Source organism: Zootermopsis nevadensis, unplaced genomic scaffold (assembly GCF_977971745.1).
Source record: "Zootermopsis nevadensis isolate Lab colony 2312 unplaced genomic scaffold, Znev_1.0 Znev_ptg000012l, whole genome shotgun sequence".
NCBI lineage: Eukaryota > Metazoa > Arthropoda > Insecta > Blattodea > Termopsidae > Zootermopsis > Zootermopsis nevadensis.
This window is the reverse complement of record NW_028259144.1, coordinates 13,628,072-13,647,324: the sequence shown is the minus strand read 5'-3', so window position 1 is coordinate 13,647,324 and position 19,253 is coordinate 13,628,072. Positions and strand designations below refer to the sequence as shown.

At 35.7% G+C, this 19,253-nt stretch overlaps 2 protein-coding genes across 16 annotated transcripts in view; both read left to right on the top strand.

Moving 5' to 3' along the window:
* LOC110830072 (uncharacterized) overlaps nucleotides 1–19,253 on the top strand; it is a 122,394-nt gene that overhangs the window by 86,039 nt on the left and 17,102 nt on the right. The window contains exon 6 of one of the 15 annotated variants that reach the window (XM_087348059.1): nucleotides 12,454–17,263. The exons of 10 other annotated variants lie outside the window; for them this stretch is intronic. In XM_087348059.1, coding sequence (XP_087204185.1) covers nucleotides 12,454–12,671 — 218 coding nt within the window. In that variant the 3' untranslated portion in view covers nucleotides 12,672–17,263. 4 more of the 15 variants (XM_087348050.1, XM_087348027.1, XM_087348057.1 and 1 more) reach the window with 4 other exon arrangements.
* Nucleotides 15,620–19,155, top strand: LOC147874003 (zinc finger protein ham-2-like). Its single transcript, XM_087348065.1, has 2 exons — nucleotides 15,620–15,717; nucleotides 18,533–19,155. Exons 1-2 carry the CDS (start codon nucleotides 15,690–15,692, stop codon nucleotides 18,799–18,801), a joined length of 297 nt encoding a protein of 98 aa, XP_087204191.1. The 5' UTR covers nucleotides 15,620–15,689; the 3' UTR covers nucleotides 18,802–19,155.

Here is a 19,253-nt window from a genome sequence, read left to right as displayed (position 1 = left end):
ACTTCGCCACCTTATCTCGACTTTCAAAGGTTTGAATACATGTTTTGTGAAGTAATATGTAATATTTTCTTTTGCTCTAGAGGTGAAATGGGTGGGGGATGCTGCATCTTGGCGGGTACAGGCACGCAATTTCCCTGCTGCCTCAGGTTCAAGTCATCAGTGCAGCATTTGTGGAAAAACATTTCTCATTCGTGACTCACTTTATAAACATAAGAATATACATAAGGGAACCACTCAGTGTCCCATTTGCCAAGCTGTACTAAGTCGGACTGGCAACATGAGACGGCACATGCTAAGTAAACATGGTTGGTGTACATAATCAATCAAAATTGCTGTTGCTTCAATCATTCTCTCTGTCCTTAGACTCTCTGTGGCTTGTGAATCAAGAAGAGTGGCAGGGCTTAGCCAGAGGAAATGTTGCAGACATTCATCAGTGCAAGATTTGTGGGAAGACATTTCGAAATCGCAATTCTCTTTACCTTCATAACAATGTGCACAAAGGGAACACGCAGTGCCCTGTTTGTCAAGCCATATTTAGCCGAATTGATCACATGAAACGACACTTTGCTGCAAAACATATTTCCTCTTAAAAATCCATATAGTGAGGCAACCCAAATTGATTGATTCAGTATTGTTCATGATTTCTAAGACCTTTTTTTCTCTGTTCATAGAGTTTCTATTGGTGGGTTATCCTGGGGAATGGCAGGGAAGTGTTCAACATGAGAATGGACATCAGTGCAAGACATGTGGGAAGACTTTTGCAAACATGGGGTCACTTTACAAGCACAATAATGTACACAAAGGAAAGACCCGCTGCCCAATCTGCAGTGTTCTCCTTAGCCGCATTGACCATATGAAGCGCCACATGATAGCAAAACATGGATTGCTGTAGAGGAAAGGAGCAGCAGCTACTGATTTTTATCTCTTTCTATTTGTAGAGTGTCTGTGGGTGGGGGATCCTGGGGACTGGCAGGGCATTGCTGAACTGAAACTTGTTCCCCTCGTGGATGGGCATCAGTGCAAGATCTGCGGGAAGAAGTTCCTAAACCATGGTTCACTCTATAAACACAAGGATGTACACAGGGGGAAGACAAGATGTCCAGTTTGTCAGGCTGTCTTCAGTCGAACTCTGAATATGAAGCGCCACATGAAAACAAAACATGGATTGCTGTAGAGGAAAGGAGCAGCTACTGATTTTTATCTCTTTCTATTTGTAGAGTGTCTGTGGGTGGGGGATCCTGGGGACTGGCAGGGCATTGCTGGACTGAACCTTGTTCCCCTCGTGGATGGGCATCAGTGCAAGATCTGCGGGAAGAAGTTCCTAAACCATGGTTCACTCTATAAACACAAGGATGTACACAGGGGGAAGACAAGATGTCCAGTTTGTCAGGTTGTCTTCAGTCGAACTCTGAATATGAAAGCCCACATGAAAACAAAACATGGCTGGTTTGTAATGTAAAAATCTGTAAAACCTTTTATGGGATTTGTTAATCTGGCACATAGCAGGTGGAGGATCACAAGATGTTAGGCTATAGTTACATGGTTATATAAAAAATACCTTTGATATGAAGCAGATGATAAATTACCAGTATAAGTGGTAGAAACTTCTGTACACTTTTCAGTGATCTGTGGGCTGTCTTCTCTCAAGCACCATATTCTAATTATGTTTCTACAATAAGAGTCATAAGTGAGCAACACAATGCAGAAATTTTATAGTGTACATAGTATATTTCTGTATCTATGACCTCTTTTAATGTGTACTCCCAACTGTCTTTGGGAGCATGTTGGTTCAAGGAAAGATGATTTAAAGTTTAGTTTGAGAAGAAATGTGCACCACGTTGTTTGTTTGTTAATAGCAAGTTCAGCCATCCCCTTTTTTTCTTTTTTTAGATCCCCAGCTGCTGTGGGTGGGGGGTCCTCAGAGGGGTCCCCAGGTCAGTGAACGTCTGCAGTGCAACATCTGTGGCAAGGTATTTCAGAACCGCAATTCCCTCTGTGAACATAAGAATGTTCACAGTGGGAAGACTCAGTGTCCTGTGTGCCATGCTGTTCTGAGTAGAATACGTCACGTTAGGCGACATATGATTACAAAACATGGCTGGTTGCCATAAAGATTCCTCACTCTCTTGTTTTGAATTTGTGACTCATATTGCCAAGGCATGTGATTGTTCATTTTTCTTTGGGTTGCTTCACATGTGGCTCACTCCCAGATCACTTATTCCAAAAGTTTAGCTGCTAATACAGTACTTTAGTTCTCGTTTGATCAAGTTTTCAATATAGTGCAATGACAATGATTGTCATAATTCAGTTCTAATACAACAAATCATTGTAGACTGTGGATCAGTTCATCTGCAGAGCAATGTTACTGAAAGGTTAATACTTTTATAGTGCCGAAGCCTGAAAAGTATGCATGTGTTGAGGTGGGTTATGAAACACTTGTACTTACAGCTGATATTCACAGAAGCTTTACTGGTACATTTTCTTTTATTTGATGTGTTTACATGTTGAGATCTACTGTAAGAATGTGGGAATAAAGGAATGCATTTATGCATTACATATATTAACCTCTGTCCACCACATGTTACTGTTTACATGTGATCTAGTTGGCTGTACATTGCAATAGCATACTGCAAAACCTTTTTAAAGCCTGTAGTTAAGTCTTGCTGGCAGCCCCATAGTACATGGTCTGAATATTCTATACCTGTACAGTAAAGGGTAATATTGTGCATCTGCAGTTTTTTTGATGTTTTATATTTGATATGGAATGATGGTTTTATGTGTGGAGCCTTGAAAATAATTTGTAATAACTTTGGGTAGGAAAGAGTTGGGATTGTGAAGTTTGGTAGTAAATTTAAATTATCATCTTTAAAAACTTGCTGTGTATAACAAATAGTGCTGAAATTAGCCATCATTTTAGATAGACAGCTGTATTGTGCACAGTGGAAGAGACTGCCTGCTGCATGGTGGGTACAATGTTGACATACAGTTTTAAAACATTGTTTTCTAATCCATTTAGATTTTGTAGGTTATTATTTTCATAGTCCCACAGAAGAAAATAATTATGAAATGTAGGAACAATGGGCAATATTTCTTTCAAGATTATGCAGTACGCTAAGCAAGGAAGTAAGCTATTTTGTACTCTCTCTTGATGTAGAATTTCTGCCATATTGCTGTCACCATGCTCTACAAATCTGTTTTTTAGATGTCAAAGTAATTGAGTGGCCTATGTCAGTACTCAAATGAGAATGTATGGTGTTTGAGAAAGGATGGATCCCACATTCTTGTGCTGGGTCATTGAGCACCACACCCCAATCTTGACAGGATATAGGGTAGTTTTACAGATTCTTCCTTGATCATGTGTCAGTATTTTGAGAGTTTACACAATCTAAAAGATAAGTAAGATCAAACATATGAACATTGTCCTCTACTTTACCAGTGGCCATTCACAGTTTTAAGCTAATTTTGCACAGGCTGTTGCAACAAGTGGTGTGTGGCATTTGCTTTTAAGGAAATATGTTTAAATTAATAACAGCTCTTTGAAATATTCCTTAAGTCATTTTGATGTGTTATGCATGTTTCTACTTTGACTTTTATGAACTTTTTAAAATTTTGTACCAAACTGCAAAGTGATTTGTGTCAATTTTTTTAAGTAACAATTTACAGTCGATGTACCCTGTGTGTTAAACACTCTGTCTGTATACTGTACTATGGCACTCTGCATGCGTTGTTGCGTAACACTGTTGTAGGTAGCATCATCTGAGAACATTGTATTGTTACTGTCAATTTTCATGCTTGAATCTCTTTTCTGTTAAAAGTTATTAATATTTAATTTTGATGGTTTTCACTTAAAATATTCAGTGTATTGCATACATACGTCCTAGCAAGGACAGTCGTTAATATCATGTATTTTAGTTGATGTGGTGTTTACTATCTACATACCTGCCTGATTGTGTCTCTGGCTCTTGTATGTCATACACTTGTATTAATGAAGCTCTACATACTTGAAAGATTGCATTGGACACTGCATTTGGAGTCAACCTTTGTGGGCATATACTCATTTAATTCACATCTAACATGCTTATTTCATGCCACTGTTTTAAGTTGGAGCCACCAGTAGATGATACAAAGTTAACAGAGGGCTGTATCGTGTACAACAACAGGATATTACAGTAATTATACTCTCAGTAATATGTTTTGAATTGTTTAATGGATTTTTCTTCTTCTTGTGATTAAATACTTGTTATTTAATCTCTGTATTAAATACATTTTACTATTCAGTATTACTAATACATTAGTTCACTGTTTGCAACAAAAATCAAGTCCTTAAAACTTTCAGAGTCTGAAATAAGAAGTGATATAAGCATACATCTGGCATCATAATTAATAATTTATGATTTCCTTGTATTTGTCTATGTGTGGCTTTTCTGTACCATTTATTAATTACAATTAGGTGTGCCATATATGGTGCTGACACCAGTATGTCTGCCTCATTTGAAGAAGCATTAATTGATGTTAACGGCTTTTCTGTAACATGTGACTACATTCCATGGCAGAATGAAGGTGAAAACTATACTTTACTTGGACATCTTATTCACTGGTAGACAGATAGTAACCGTACTGTACTTTTCTTTGACATTCAGTGGTAGATAAATTGGTAGGGTAGAAGATTAGTGTAGATGCAGAGGTCAAATACATGAGTTCAAATCATAATATTAGTATTTGTTTCATAATGCACGTGTACAGTTGATGCAACATAACTCAGCCTGGATGACTGCTACAAATACATGTGTGGGAGGGGAATACTGCAAAACAACAGCACATGCAGAGAGATAACCCAATCTTTCCTTGTGTACTGTCAGACGTGAAATTAGTATGGTTTTCTTTAAGTTTGGTAGACACATTGACATCTTTGTGTAATAGACATAAGTACTTGTTTTTTGTTTTGCAACATGTGAAACAAAAACCAAGCATTTTAAATTTTTAAGCCCAAAACCAAATGTGATGTAAGCTTACATCTAGCTTTACGAATGATTGGAGTTATGCCATTAGTGTACTTGCATCAGTTCCTATTTCAGACTTGAAAATTTCAAGAACTTGATTTTTGTTGCACAGAGTGTACATGTGTATTTTGTCATGTGTTTCAGTCACAATATGTCTGTCTTGGTTGAACATATTAGTATTTAATGTTAAAGTTTCATGTGTAATGGTTTTCTTTTCATAAATTTTGCTAAAGGAGTACTTCTGAATTTTTGTGAGTTACTCTAATGTAGCATCCTTTTGAATTTTAAGAATCTTTTTCATCAAAATACTGTCATTTCTGCACAACAAATTACCAGTACATCATGACCAAGAGGTCACACAAGACAGGAAATACCAACAGCTGAAACCAGCCCACAAATTTGTATGAAGATTTTATCTGATATGTTATTGGAATGAACGATATTTACAGTGTATTTGATTGCAGTGGCTTGCATGAATTGAAATATGTATGAACCTGATGACAACTGTTTTGTAATTGAAATGTGTAATTCACAAATGACACCAACGGCCTGATTAAAAAGTGTAGTGGTACTGTGAAGTAACATGAACTGAAAATTTGTTGTTTAAAAGTTATGATACTTTGGTGAAAAAGTTTACCAGTGTATTAAGTCTTATTGTGAATTGGATTGCATTGTGGTCATATGTTACCACATAAAGAATGTTATGCAAATGTTCTTATTTGTCTTGTATTTCCTCAGGGTCACTGCCGAAACTTGCCATGGAATAGTAAATTTAAGAATAGTGTTTGTGTGAGTAACGTATTTTTGAATTGTTGTATGCATTATTCTTGGCAGATTTTGTGTTTTTTCAACAGAAAATTTTATCTTGATGGAATCTTGTGCATGTCATTTTACCCATAGTTATCCATAAATCCCCCCTTCCCACCTAATTCTGTTCCAGAGTGTCCTTAATAAAAAGTAAAGTCACTTAAAACAACTGGTTTGTACAAACCAAAATGTTAGTAGTACTGATGTGCTGCTGTAAATTTCTGATGTAAAAGTTTGTGTACAATGTCTGGTTTGTCACAAAATCTTGTAATATGAAAATTTGTAACTTTTAAAAATAAAATTATTTTCTCACATTTGCTGTTGACTTTGAAAACATAATTACACCAAACCTATATTCTTCTTCCATGTATGTAAATTGTCATACCCATTATTACTTTGTTTAAAGATTCATAATATTGATTAACTGACTGGTAGAAGTTTACCAGCATTTCAGATGTGCTTGCTGCCTGCAACATTGCCCTGATGATAGAGGCAGCAAACATCTCTGAAATGTCAGAAACAACAACACAGAATACAGCCATTTTCATTCCCACTGTCATAAGAACCTGAAATCTGACCACCAGAAATTTCCATCTTCCGCCCATTAAGAGCATCATATTTTTCTTTTCATACTTCTGTTTCTTCTGTCCATTTTGATTCTATAGAGTGTGGAATTTATATCTGACACATTGTAATCACTGTGGCTCGAAGCAGTACTAGCTCCTTTGTGTGTGCATGCATGTGCACAGTGCTGTGCTGTACTGTGTGCCACATTGCAATAATTGTAACTGTGTGTGCCTATAGGTTGGAGATAGAATCTTATCTTGGTTGAGTCACTTTCCCTGGCCTTGTTGCTGTCTAGATTTATCCCAGTAGAATATTATATCCTAAGAGCCAGGTTTACAAGACATGCTCCTGTTATGTTGACAAACTGAAGACATTGCATCACTTCAACCATTAGCATTATTGATGAAGTCTGTAATGAAGAATGTGCTTATTTGCTGTTGGGAATACATGAAGTCTGATGGTGCTTTTTAGTAATGCAGTAGACTGTGCTATGTCATAATATTGTTTTTGATTTGTGTCCTTTACAACTGCATACTACATATATCATTTATGTTGTTATACTGTGTTATATTCCCTAACTGTTGTCTGTTCCTCAGACTAGAAAGAACCTAAAAGGAGGGTTATTTCTTACATTGCATAAATCATTTTAAAAAATGTGCCACAAGCATCAAATGCTGTCAAAAATAAGAGTTCCAAAAATGCTTGGAATACATGGTAGGACCTTCAGTTTCAACACCCCCCCCCCCCCCAAAAGCCACAGAACCGTTTGATCAGGCTTTTGTGTTCAGCCCATAATGGCCCAGATTTATCTAGTATTGCTATTAAACAGAGGTGTGCCTGAAAATTCTCATGTAATATTTTTATTTTTCACTTCATGTAATCTCCTGTCCTTCCCTCAGAATTAGATAAAATACACTTGGTTCTAGAAAGGCCTGTGTTGTACTCCAACACCACCACTGCCTTCTATCAATGACATTGATCACTTATAATAGCAGGTGGTGGCATTATTGAAACATACTACAAGTATTATAATATGAAAAATTGAGTGAAAGTGTTCTGTTAATAATACAGGAATACTGAATAGTACTGAAAGTGCTTCAGTTGTGTTACTAGTTTACTGACACACTTTATACTAAGAACTGGCATGCTTAAGCCTCAGAATTAGTTTTGTGCTGATCCATTTTGGTATTCAGAACTCGGCCACTGCGTGCAACTATATAATTATAACTGATGTCACTGTGGTTCATGTTCTCTAGTTTGAGAACCTGAAGACATACCAAAATTTTTCATCCTATACTTTGCTTTGTGCACATTATCATTCCCATTGCTGTATTTTTAATCAAATTTTCATTTTTCTGAAGATTGTTTCCTCCATTCTTAATATGCCTATAGCACTTCATGAGTTCACAGTCGATTTTATTGTGTCACCCATGTTAAAGTATTGCTTTTGTTAGGTTTGTGATTTTAATATTTGTTCTCTCTAGAATTGACCCACGTGATGCTTCCTGCTACATTTGTTGAGGAGAGAGAGAAGCCAATTCGAATTCAGCATAGAGGTTCCTATTCTTGCAACGAATGTGGTGCCATGTATGTCCACCGCACTTCCCTCTACTCACACTTAAGTGTCCACAGGAATGCAACTAAATGCCCAGTGTGTAGTGTGGTTTTGAGCAGAAAGAATTACCTTCGCCAGCATCTTAGGATTGTACACAAGCTTGATTAGATCACATTCAGAGTAAGTTTTATGTGGGTGTGTGTGTGCATGTATGTGCATGTGCACGTGCACATATAGTGTCCTTCCTGTTCTGTTAGATGTTACTGTGTTACATGCATAGTTTTAATTAAGAGTTGGTGTGCTATTCTGTTCACATAAGTGTAGCTGTTTTACACATAAATTTTTGTTCTATTCTTTGGTATCTGTTGTATTAGTTTGTAGGATATATTATCTATCCATTGTTTGATACTTCAACATTGAAGTTCTTTTTCTTTCCTACGTGCTGTGTGTGCAGAATTCCTCTCTACCTAAAACCATTGCTTCACTCTGTTCACTTTGGCAAGTTAATTTTAATGAAACTTGGTGTCTCATTTGCAACAGTGTGTCCACTCACAATTATGATAAGCACTTTCACTTAAAATTGTTTACAGAATTCTTGATGAATGTTAGTAATTAGTAAGATTAAATTTGGGAATGCTTGGTATCAGAATCTTGTGTCTTTTCTAAATACCTAATGATTAAAAAATACATCTTCTGCAAATGGTACTGTAGGTGGAGAATGAATTAAAGTGTCTAAAGATAAAGTCCATTTACTGGCTTTTATGTACATGATAACAGTCCTCCAGGTTTCTTAAAAGCAAGGAATTTCTTGACCATCTAAATACTATCAACCATTCTAGACATCCCTCTTACTGTAAAATAAGTTTAATTACTCGTCACCATTTGCTATAATGGTGAATCTTTTTACATCATTTGATAGCAACAACTTAGTAAAATTTTGAATGTAATAAAGAGTAGTGGCAATAACGTGTTATGCTTGTAATTTCCATTTGTTTTCTTCTCTGTAATGTCTGCCCTTTGCACTAGGTAGGGAATGCAAAGTTTTCAGACAGAAGCATATTATATAATCTTTTTGACAGACCTAATATTTCAGAAACAACCAAACAGGTGATGTCATTGCAAAAGCATATTTTCATATTTCACATACATTCTGCTTAAAAAGTTTGTCCCACTATACGCCATGTAGGCATTTGGGGTGAGTGGAGGTATAGCGCCTCTCTTCCTTGACCTCGGCACTAGATGGAGGTGAGTGGTCAGCATCACGCCCCAGCCGGCTTTACCCCCGGGAAAGGACCCTGGTACCCATTGTAGAGGAGGCTGGTTGGGCCCTAGAGCCGGTCTGGACGCAGAGGCTAGAGGAAAAATCCTCTGCCCCCGTCGGGGATTGAACCCAGCCCGTAGCTAGTCACTATACTGACTGAGCTATCCCTCACATACATTCTGCTTCTATGAGGAATTTCTTGGCTGGCTGAGCACATCATAGCTTCTCATGTAGGACTCTGCTCTATACAGTTTTATAATCTGTTCTTTGATCCATAGTCACAATTTGCAGGTGTGAGAACTTGCTCATCTTGGTGCAACTAGTTTATGAAATTAATTCTAAATTGCCTTTGTAAACTATCGGTTTTCATTACAACTGTATGCTAGAAAAAGCCTCTTTTATATAATTTCTGGAAGAAAAGTGACTTACGTAGGATTAAGTTCAAGAACAAGTATATAACGTGTGCAAAGTTTTTCTGCGATCAGAAATTGCAGGAAATGACCAGTACAGCATGATAATTGGATTTGAAATAGCAATTGAGAAACAGGATTTGATTCTGTTTGTTGACATTTATGGATCTTGTTTATTGTGGCCACAAAGTGGGTAATATATGAAATTATTTTGAATTGGTACTCATTGTCTCAGAGATGTGCCCGCCATGTTTCTTTGGTTATTTGTTGTTTAATTAGTGGCATGATTTATGATTCTGATGGCAGTGTGTGAGTTTAGATGTGATTTTCTTGGTAATGCCATCTTCAAGGGTAACATTAATTTGATTAGGATGTTGGTTTGTTACACAAAATAATTTAGAAGCATGGGACCAGAAAGCACTGGAAGGTTGGTCAATCAGTGGTGTTGAGGGGAAGGAGATATGGAACACCGGTTTAAAACAATATAAATGGGGGACAAGAATAATCCTTTGTTGGGCTGAAAACAGCATGGCTGGATTGTAGAGAGGACGTTTTTCTCGGGTGTGGACACAAGGCTTCCATGATCTGCCCACAGAGAACACACATCCTCTCTGTTCATGTCATCTGGATTTCTTGTCCAGAGTACTGATGTTATGTAGCTGGATATGATGTTCCAAGTTAATGCTTGGGTCAGCCACAGTTGACTTCTTCATTTGATAAAGCCAGGTATGTCTGTGGTTCTCTTTGAACCCAGTCTCAATGGAGCAGCCAGTTTGTCAAATGTAAACTGTGCCACACTCATGCAATGTTCTATATGCCTGGTCTCTTTAGGGCCAGTCGTCTTTAGTGATTCAGAGGAAACTGAATATTCTCCTTGGCAAGACACTACAGTTCTTGTAGGCCTGGACCTGGTTTTGAGTCCCCTATCTCTCCTGCGGTTCTGATAGCCACTCTTCCTACATGACCTGGCTCTATCCTTGTACTTTCCCCTATGTAATGCATTAGTATCCTATCCCTTCTCACTTCTTGTAAACAGTTATAATCTTCTTGTATTTGTCCATATGTGGCTTTTCTGTTCCTTCCATTCCATACTTCTAGATGATTTATGCCAGATGTTTTACTAACCAAGGACACCAGTATGTCTGCCTAATTTGAAGAGGAACATAATGTAACGTTGTTATATTGGGTTGACAGTCCATCTACACAACAGTTTTTTATTATCGGCTCAGTGTTTATTAAGATTGACTACATGTTTTGACCTTAATTGGCTACCTTCAGGTGGTTTTCTGTAAGTGCTTGAGACTAATAGATATGACTGCTAAATTGTATACATATTTCAAACAGATAACATTCATATGGATCCTTAGTCTAGATTAAACAGATATAATAAAATGTATAACTAGTAACTCAACACAATATGCTGTAAGTATTGATTATGATGGAAAGTATATATAAGAGTCAGTAAATATGAAATTTGTGACTAATTACCAAACTCTCATGTTTTAAGAAGAGTGCATACTATGTACGCATCACAGTTGTCAGCAATTTACCATTAAGTATTAAAAGTATTATAAATAAAAGGCACAATTTAAAGTAACATTAAAAGATACATAATTACACACCTCTTTTACTCTATTGATGAATTTCTAATGTTCACAAACAAGTCATGATGATTATTAAGGTTTTCTTGCCTTCATATAATGTAAGTGGGTAGTATAATTTATCTACTGTGTGTAATGGGTGGAAATATTTGTAATGCATCCTTACTTTATATGAACCCTTTGTTTATGTTATGTGAAATCTTTATAATATTATAAATTGTACTTGTATAATATGTATTTTAATATTACAATATTACAATCATTTAAACATTTTACATAAATTATATTATATCACTCACTCTCTTAATGCTCCTGCCTTGTCTTCTGGTATCAGGAAATAAAGTCAGATGTAGGTATTTCTTTGTTGAATGTATGAAAATTTAGTATTTTTCATCATTCACCCTTTGTGTTTTAATCATACATTTAAGCATTCCTGCTCAGTGGACTTTATGTACATGTCATTAGGTATAAATTCTGTGGTGGTGTTAACCTTTACCAGCCCAATTTATCCATGTTGGGAATGTGAACTGTATATCTAAAATGTCATTAGTAATTTGTGGTGGCATGCTAAATTGTTCATATATTAATTACATGCCACCAGTTTAGATGGACTGAGAACATCAATGGGGGAGTTTCATGCCTAGTTTTATAACAGTTCATACCACTTTTTAGAAAAAGAAGAATTGATGTCAGACATATTGCAGTAACATACTTTGCTTCATTGCCTGTGTATATTGTGCTTTACTGACACGAATTGGTTTTCTCTTAATACTTTTAATAAGAAGTATTTTGCCTTGAATTCATCTTTTAGCTGCTGTGTTTGTGTGTTTCTTTTAAGCCTCTTTGAATGTATTTTTACTAATCTTTACTGCACATAATGTGAGAATGGGAATTCGTTATGTAGTCCCTCACCCCTGCTTCCAACATCCAAAATTAAATACTGGATACATCATGCACATACAGGTTGTATTCAAATGCATAAGGAAACCACCTTCAACCTGTGAACATGTTTTCATGCATGAAAATAAAAAGATAAATTTGTCTCATATGAAATCTTTTCTTAATGTGTATAAAAATATACAGTGAGTTTTCATTCAAGTGTGGATTCACATGGAAACATTTGACACCTTTCCCATGAAATCAGGCTGACCCATAATGCTTAAGCTTCCTTCACACTACCCAGGAGTTCACTGTAAATTTATGTAGCGATACTGTTGAGGTTTCACTTATATAGTATATTGTTTATTTCCAGGTGATCACTGGTTTGGAGACTTTATAACACCAGTAAAAGCTAATGATGTACCTGCATATACTTGCAACATATGTGGGACCAGTTACAAACAACGCTCTTCACTAAAACAACATATGGATGTGCATAAAAATAACACAAAATGCCCTATATGTAACTTGACACTCAGCAGAAAAGTTGATGTACGCCGGCACATAAAAATTGTTCATAAGATCTTCTAGAATATTAGTTAACTTAGGCTGATGAATGGTAGCAGATGGAATGTTTGCCTGGTTTTAGATATCAAATCTTTATCCCTTGAATTTTCCTGGGATCATTATTGTGTGTATGGCCATTTTGTACCATCTTTGAGTAGTTGCATGTTATAACCTTAAAATCTATCTGTCCCTAGTATAATACTGTATTATATGCTGTCTGCCCAATAGCAGAATAATGGATCACATTTACACACTCTAGCATGTAACTAACTCCATGAAGCACAATCATTCTTGATTACTCAATTTTTCCTCAAGTAGACTTAGTGAATTGAAATACTCATTTAGCTCCAGTTTTGCAGTATAGCAGTAGGGCCTCTTTTTCCTGGTCAAAATGTTAAGTATCAGCACTCCACTATTTCTTTATAAAACAGTTTAATTTTCTACTTTCATCACTTACTTCATAAATGTAAAGTAAAGGAGGCACACTTAGTTGTCCATAATAGCTCAGTTAGTAGTATGTTTACTGCAGTGATGGTGGCTGGGGCACGATTGCCAACAAGGCATTTTCCTTTTATACACAATGTCTAGGATGACTTTTGTTACTATGTTTTTACAGATTTTAATTCTTCCCATTTTCATTTTTTTGTAACTGATGATGGCTTTTGTTAATACGTTTTTTTTACAGATTTTAATTCTTCCCATTTTCATTTTTTTTTTTTGTAACTGATGATGGCTTTTGTTAATAAGTTTTTTTTACTGATTTTAATTCTTCCCATTTTTAATTCTTTTTGTAACTTGTTGATTCCTGTGGAGGACAGTCTAACACAGTATTTTATGATAAGATGTTTCTCAGTGAAAATGATGACCCACCTGTTTACTGAAAATGATACCACTGAGATGTATTACTATGTCAGCCTTGTGATGTGTACTTTTGCAGACAGGCAGAATAATATACTGAAAAGTTTGCAAATTTCATGGTTCTCATACCAACTGTTTGGGAACTGTCTAGTAGGGAAGACTGTATAAATATGCACACACTCATAATTAACCATTTACAAAAACCTTCATACTGAAGTATGATGTTGTATGCATGGTATGCTACCAAATTGTTAATATCATGTGGAGTTTCTTACAGCAAGTAAACAAGCATTTGTTCTATGGTTATGTTGTTATTGCCTCTATAATGTGTAATGTCCTGAATCCTTCAAGCCTGCCACCCTGTTATGTGTGTTCAGTACTATTCTGACAATATGTATAACTTAACTGTTGTAAAATATTTGGTTTATTTTCACCCTTTCACATTGAGAAACCATCTGCACTCCTCTCATTCTTCAATGTGAATGAATGAAAGAAAATAAATAAATGTAATGAATTAAGAAATAAATCAAATTTTATGGCCTCCAAAGCCATTATAGACATGATTATGAAAAGAAAAGTATCTCCCTGGGAATCAAACTCCAGCCATACACACTGTAGGCAAACTGTCAGCAGAGTTGCTGCAGACAACATAAATGCATCTGCTTTTGTGATACTTATGAAGTAACAATGATTGAAGTCTAAAAATAAAGTAGTGCATTACAAGGAAACAGTGGAGTCTCAGCACCTAATATTTAAAGCAGTCTGCTTCTGTGAAGCTTTCAAACCAGAGGTGTATGTATTCAGTACATTGCAGCCTCATCTGAACCTAAACCTTAATTAGGTGTTGACCTCTATTCCACTGTTAGCCCATCTGTTTTGTGTGCTCATTTTCTGATTGTTTTGGTTTCTCTTCTTTCCTCTGTGGAGAAAGTACAGGTCTAGATTTGTACACAGGTTAACATTGGAAGAGTTAGAAAAACCTAATATGTTTCATCTGTTTCTTAAGTTTAACATCTATTATTTAATACATATTTATATACTAAGGATATCCTGAAAGTAGCAATTTTATGTGAAAGTCAAAGAGATACTCAAATAATTGGTAGATAGTTGAAGTTAGTAGGTAGTTAAATAAGTTTTGTATATTAGTGTATAAACACCAGTGACTTAGATTAAGACACTGCTGCAGAATAGAACATTTCTAGCAAGATATACATGTAACATATTGTGGTGTTTGACATTGTTTTGACGTAAAATACGTCTATATTTTAGGGTCAGTGTCATTCGGCAAAAAGTGAAACGAATAAATGGAACTGCATTGTTATGTTACCTTGGAAACGTCAATTGTTTACTAGGCATTATTGTTAAAAAGCAAACGTCAATTGTTTACTCAGCATTATTGTTACCTAGGAAACTTCATCTGTTTATCAACAAATCGACAATAATGGTTACCTAGGAAACGTTACATTTCTCGGCAATTTTGTTACCTAAGAAACGTCATCTGTTTACTCGGCATTGTTGTTACCTATAAAACATTTCATTACATTACATTACCTTACTTTACATTACCTTACATTATATTACCTTACCTTACATTACAATACCGCCACGGTGGTCTAGCGGTTAGAACGCTGGCCTTGTAATCCTGGGGTCTCGGGTTCGATTCCCGGCGGTGCCCGAATTTATAACTTGTGTTGGGCAAGGCCGTGGTCTAGGCAACACGGAGTTTTCCTCCGTGGCATCCCAACAATTACTCCATTCACACACAGAAGAAGGCAATGGCAAACCACTTCTGGATCATCTGCCAAGAACGTATATGAACATGTCCCAGTCCGAGAAAAGGATGGAAGGATCCTGTTCATATGGACCTGTCATCAGACAGAACACTAAAAAAAAAAACATTACAATATATTACATTAAATTACCTTACCTTACCTTACCTTACCTTACCTTACATTACATTACATTACATTCAGCTACCACAGACCCATCCTAACCATAACTAATTCAAGTTGATTAAGCAATGTCTTAAACAAATTTATCTCAATTGTAAAGCATGTATAAAGGAAATATTTAGAATAAAGCCAATATATAAACTTCCTTTCCGTATAGACGTATTTACGTAAAATTCTCCGGAACCGTGGTTCCACTGTCAACTTTTTGTTTGGTTTGGTTTTGAGAGGAAGTATGTCAAGTCTGATTGCAGAGAAACCTGGTAATAATATATACTGTTTAAGTGATTTTATGTTTTGTCTAACAATTTATTACTGAATTGATATTGGTATATTTGTTATTGTAAATATTGTTGTTGTTGTAGCAATAGCAGTAGGTAGTAGGTTGTAGTTAACATATGAGGGTAACTCAGTTATAAAACATATGTTGAATTTGGTTTTACACTGGAAGGAGTTTTGAAATTTAAGACTTTTTGATTTTAGAACATTCTTGATTAAATGGGTGAGAAAGAGACAAAAATAATAAAATAGTGCAAAAGGTTTAAAATTGTCTTATGCTCTATAGTCACATTATATCAGGTTTCTTACGTTGATGTTATATGTTACAATGTTTGGTTTTCTTATGAAAAACAGTCCATGATCTTAACAGATTCTTACAATATTTTGGTTTATGAGGCATTAAAAATTTAAAAAGATGTTAGAAAATTAAAATTCACCATGTTTCAGATACTGGCTCTGTCTCTATCTTCAGGCAAGATTTAACTGCTCCATGAGACCCATTACATAAACCTAATCTTTATCACTGTTATTTGTCTTTCTGCATAACAGTTTTGTTGTTTGGCTATCCAGTTAAGTTATTACATTCTCTTCATTTTCCCATGGCTTCATGAAAGAACTGAACTCTCTTTGTTCAGAGAGTAGTGTTCCTTTAGCTTGTTTCTGGTTAAACTCTAAAACAAGGTAATATCTGCTTATTCATATGAGAATATGTCAACTCGTCTTCCTTGAAAATGCTGTCAGACTTTGGTACAAACTGAACAGCCTAGTTTTGCTTTCCCGTATACTTTCTTGTCACCTTCTGAATTTATACATACATTCCATCATCCTTTATATTCCCGAAAATAATTTTTTGTAAGTCCTTCCTGTCATGTTTTTACAGTGTTCTGAATGACTTCAGGTTATTTAAAATTAGTGCTTTTCAAGAGAACTCTTAGTTTTGGAGAGCATGAAAAGTCTTATGTTGCCAAATCAGGCATATATGGTGGATGTTCCAGCACTGGTATTTGTTTCTTTGTAACATGTCAAAAACACTAATTGAGAAAGCACATTGTCATAATGCAAAATGCACTTGTTTGACCAAAGATTTGGTCCCTTTTTTGGTGGGAAGTGAATGTACTGCCATCCTTGTGTGAACTGAAATAATTATTCAGATATCTTCAGTACTATTTATAGAACATACTTGAAATGCACAGCAAAGTATTGATGTGATATTTGTGGTCCTCATGACAGTGAAGATGTCAGTATTGGTTTTCAGGAATGTAAGGCCATGTGAAGTTGTAAGTAGGTACCATTTCTTCAGGTCTGATGATGGAGACAGTACATTTCTGCGAAACATTATTATCTATATACAAGTTCATACGGCATTACAACCCAGAAGGCCAACATCAACATTTATTATGTTCCATTAGAAATTTCATCTCATTTTGATATGTAATTTTATTCACAAAACTACAGATTGTTAATATAGAATTTCATTGTAAGATTTAAATGTAATATATTGTGCCACATTAAATACAATTTTTAAACCTATATTTGTGGTTATATCATGTGCTGTAAAACATCTTACATTCTTTTTAACTGTGTTGTGAATAATGATCCCACCTAGTGTAGTTACGATGGTGGTGTAGGACATTGCAGTGGGCTGGACAGGTATCAGATAGGGGGAACAAGAAGTGCACATAGAATTTTGGTGAAGAGAATCTGTTGAAAAGTTGTCTTGTAAAGACTGAGAAGGTAGTGAACCTAATTACTGTTCTCAGGAAGTGGGTTGTGAAGATTTTAGGGTGATGGAACTGACTGAGGATCACAACCAGTGGCAGATCTTGGTATTAGTTATGTTGAACCTCTGCAGTTCTGCTGCCAGATTAGCTATGCATAATGTTCAGCAAAATAAAAATGTTATGATAGTGTTTTTGAACTTCTGGAATTAAGTTCAATATAGGAGTTTGGAATAAGGTCCAATGGCTGGCTTCTGTGATGATAGTGTTGTTGCTGTGAATTGCATCAGAGAAGTCATAACTGCTCTGAATTCCCTAGTAGGGTGTTAGCAACCACCTCCATTATACCAACATCCAATGTTGTGATTCCCATAGCAACAGGGAAGAAATGTTTTCAGTGATTAAATGCAGTGAGTGATTAGCAGGAGAAAGATAAAGTCTTCACACATGAATTTTGAAAGTGAAGGAAATAAAATATGTTACAGAATCTCAGTGCACCTCACCCCTCTCTTAATGTGTAACTTATCCCGTGGTAATTAATTTTATTTGCATGACATCAATACAGTTTGAACCAGATAAGCAAAAATATGGTTGAAATTAATTTTTAAGATTTTTTTGATTTTGCATGCCTATTACATCGGCCATGTTAAATTTTTTTGTGTTTTCCAATACCATGTCATAATGATTTTGTGAATTATGGTGTCACTTGCATGAACTTTCTGTGAATGTCTGTGATGTAAGGGATTGTCGTCTATACCTGATGTCTATATTTATGTAAACTTTCAACTGTGGGTCTTGGAATGGTTTTAACATTTTTAATGTGTAAAATTTTAGTACTATTCAATAAATTATTTGTATTCAGGAAGTCCCATGTTTGAATCTCAACCTGAAGCAACTGGTTTTCTCCACTCTTACCAGGACAATTCTTGGATATCTGATGATGGGCCATGACTGCTTCTTTTCACATCCATCTCCATTCACTATTATCCTGTTATTTCCCATATTCATTGAAATGTAAATATAGCAGCCATAAATTTGATATGGAAATTGTATATTATGGCATATTTTTCTTGTTCTCTAGAGCCCCAGTGGTTGAAAGAGGAGACACTCTGGCTGGACAACGAGCTTGTTAGATGGGCATCAGCAGAGAGCAGTTCCCCTCATGAGTCTTTCCGCCATACTTATCCATGCAAGATGTGTGGCAAAGTGTTCAAAACTTGCAGTTCCTTGTCAAAGCATAAGGATGTGCATCGTGGAACAACCCGTTGTCTTGTCTGTAATACAGTTCTCAGCAGAGCTTCATACTTAAAGCAACATATGGCCTCAATTCATGGGCTGCCTCCACAGTGATAGGTCCCACAGTGGATCACCCGAGAAGACTTCATTGCATTCAGTCACGTCTTTACGAGTACATCGTATATTTCTGCAACGTAATACTGCATCAAAAGGTGTAGGGAGTTTCTTAAAGCTGTATATTGCATTATATGCATTTTCTAAAGGAAAATTGAATATTTATAGATAAAAGTAGGTTAGCTAAATGTGTAGAACTGATTGTAGTTCTAGTCTTGTATTTATGACTGTGACTATACATCCTATCTAGTGTGTTCTGACATTACTGCAGATTTATACTTAGCAGTTCATACCTGTCTGTACACAGATATTTAAAATTTCTGACCCAGTTTGAAATAAATCTATGTGATATAATATTAAAGGTTATTTACTCATTAGGTGGTAAGTTGTATTTTCATGTTGGTAAAGTGTGTAAAGTTTAGTCCCACTTTTTTATTTATTAATAAAACAGA

Coding starts and splice junctions, on each gene's coding strand:
- LOC147874003 (XM_087348065.1), top strand. CDS start 15,690: ATGTCAAGTCTGATTGCAGAGAAACCTG. Junction 15,718..18,532: donor TCTGATTGCAGAGAAACCTG/GTAATAATATAT, acceptor CTTGTTCTCTAG/AGCCCCAGTGGTTGAAAGAG.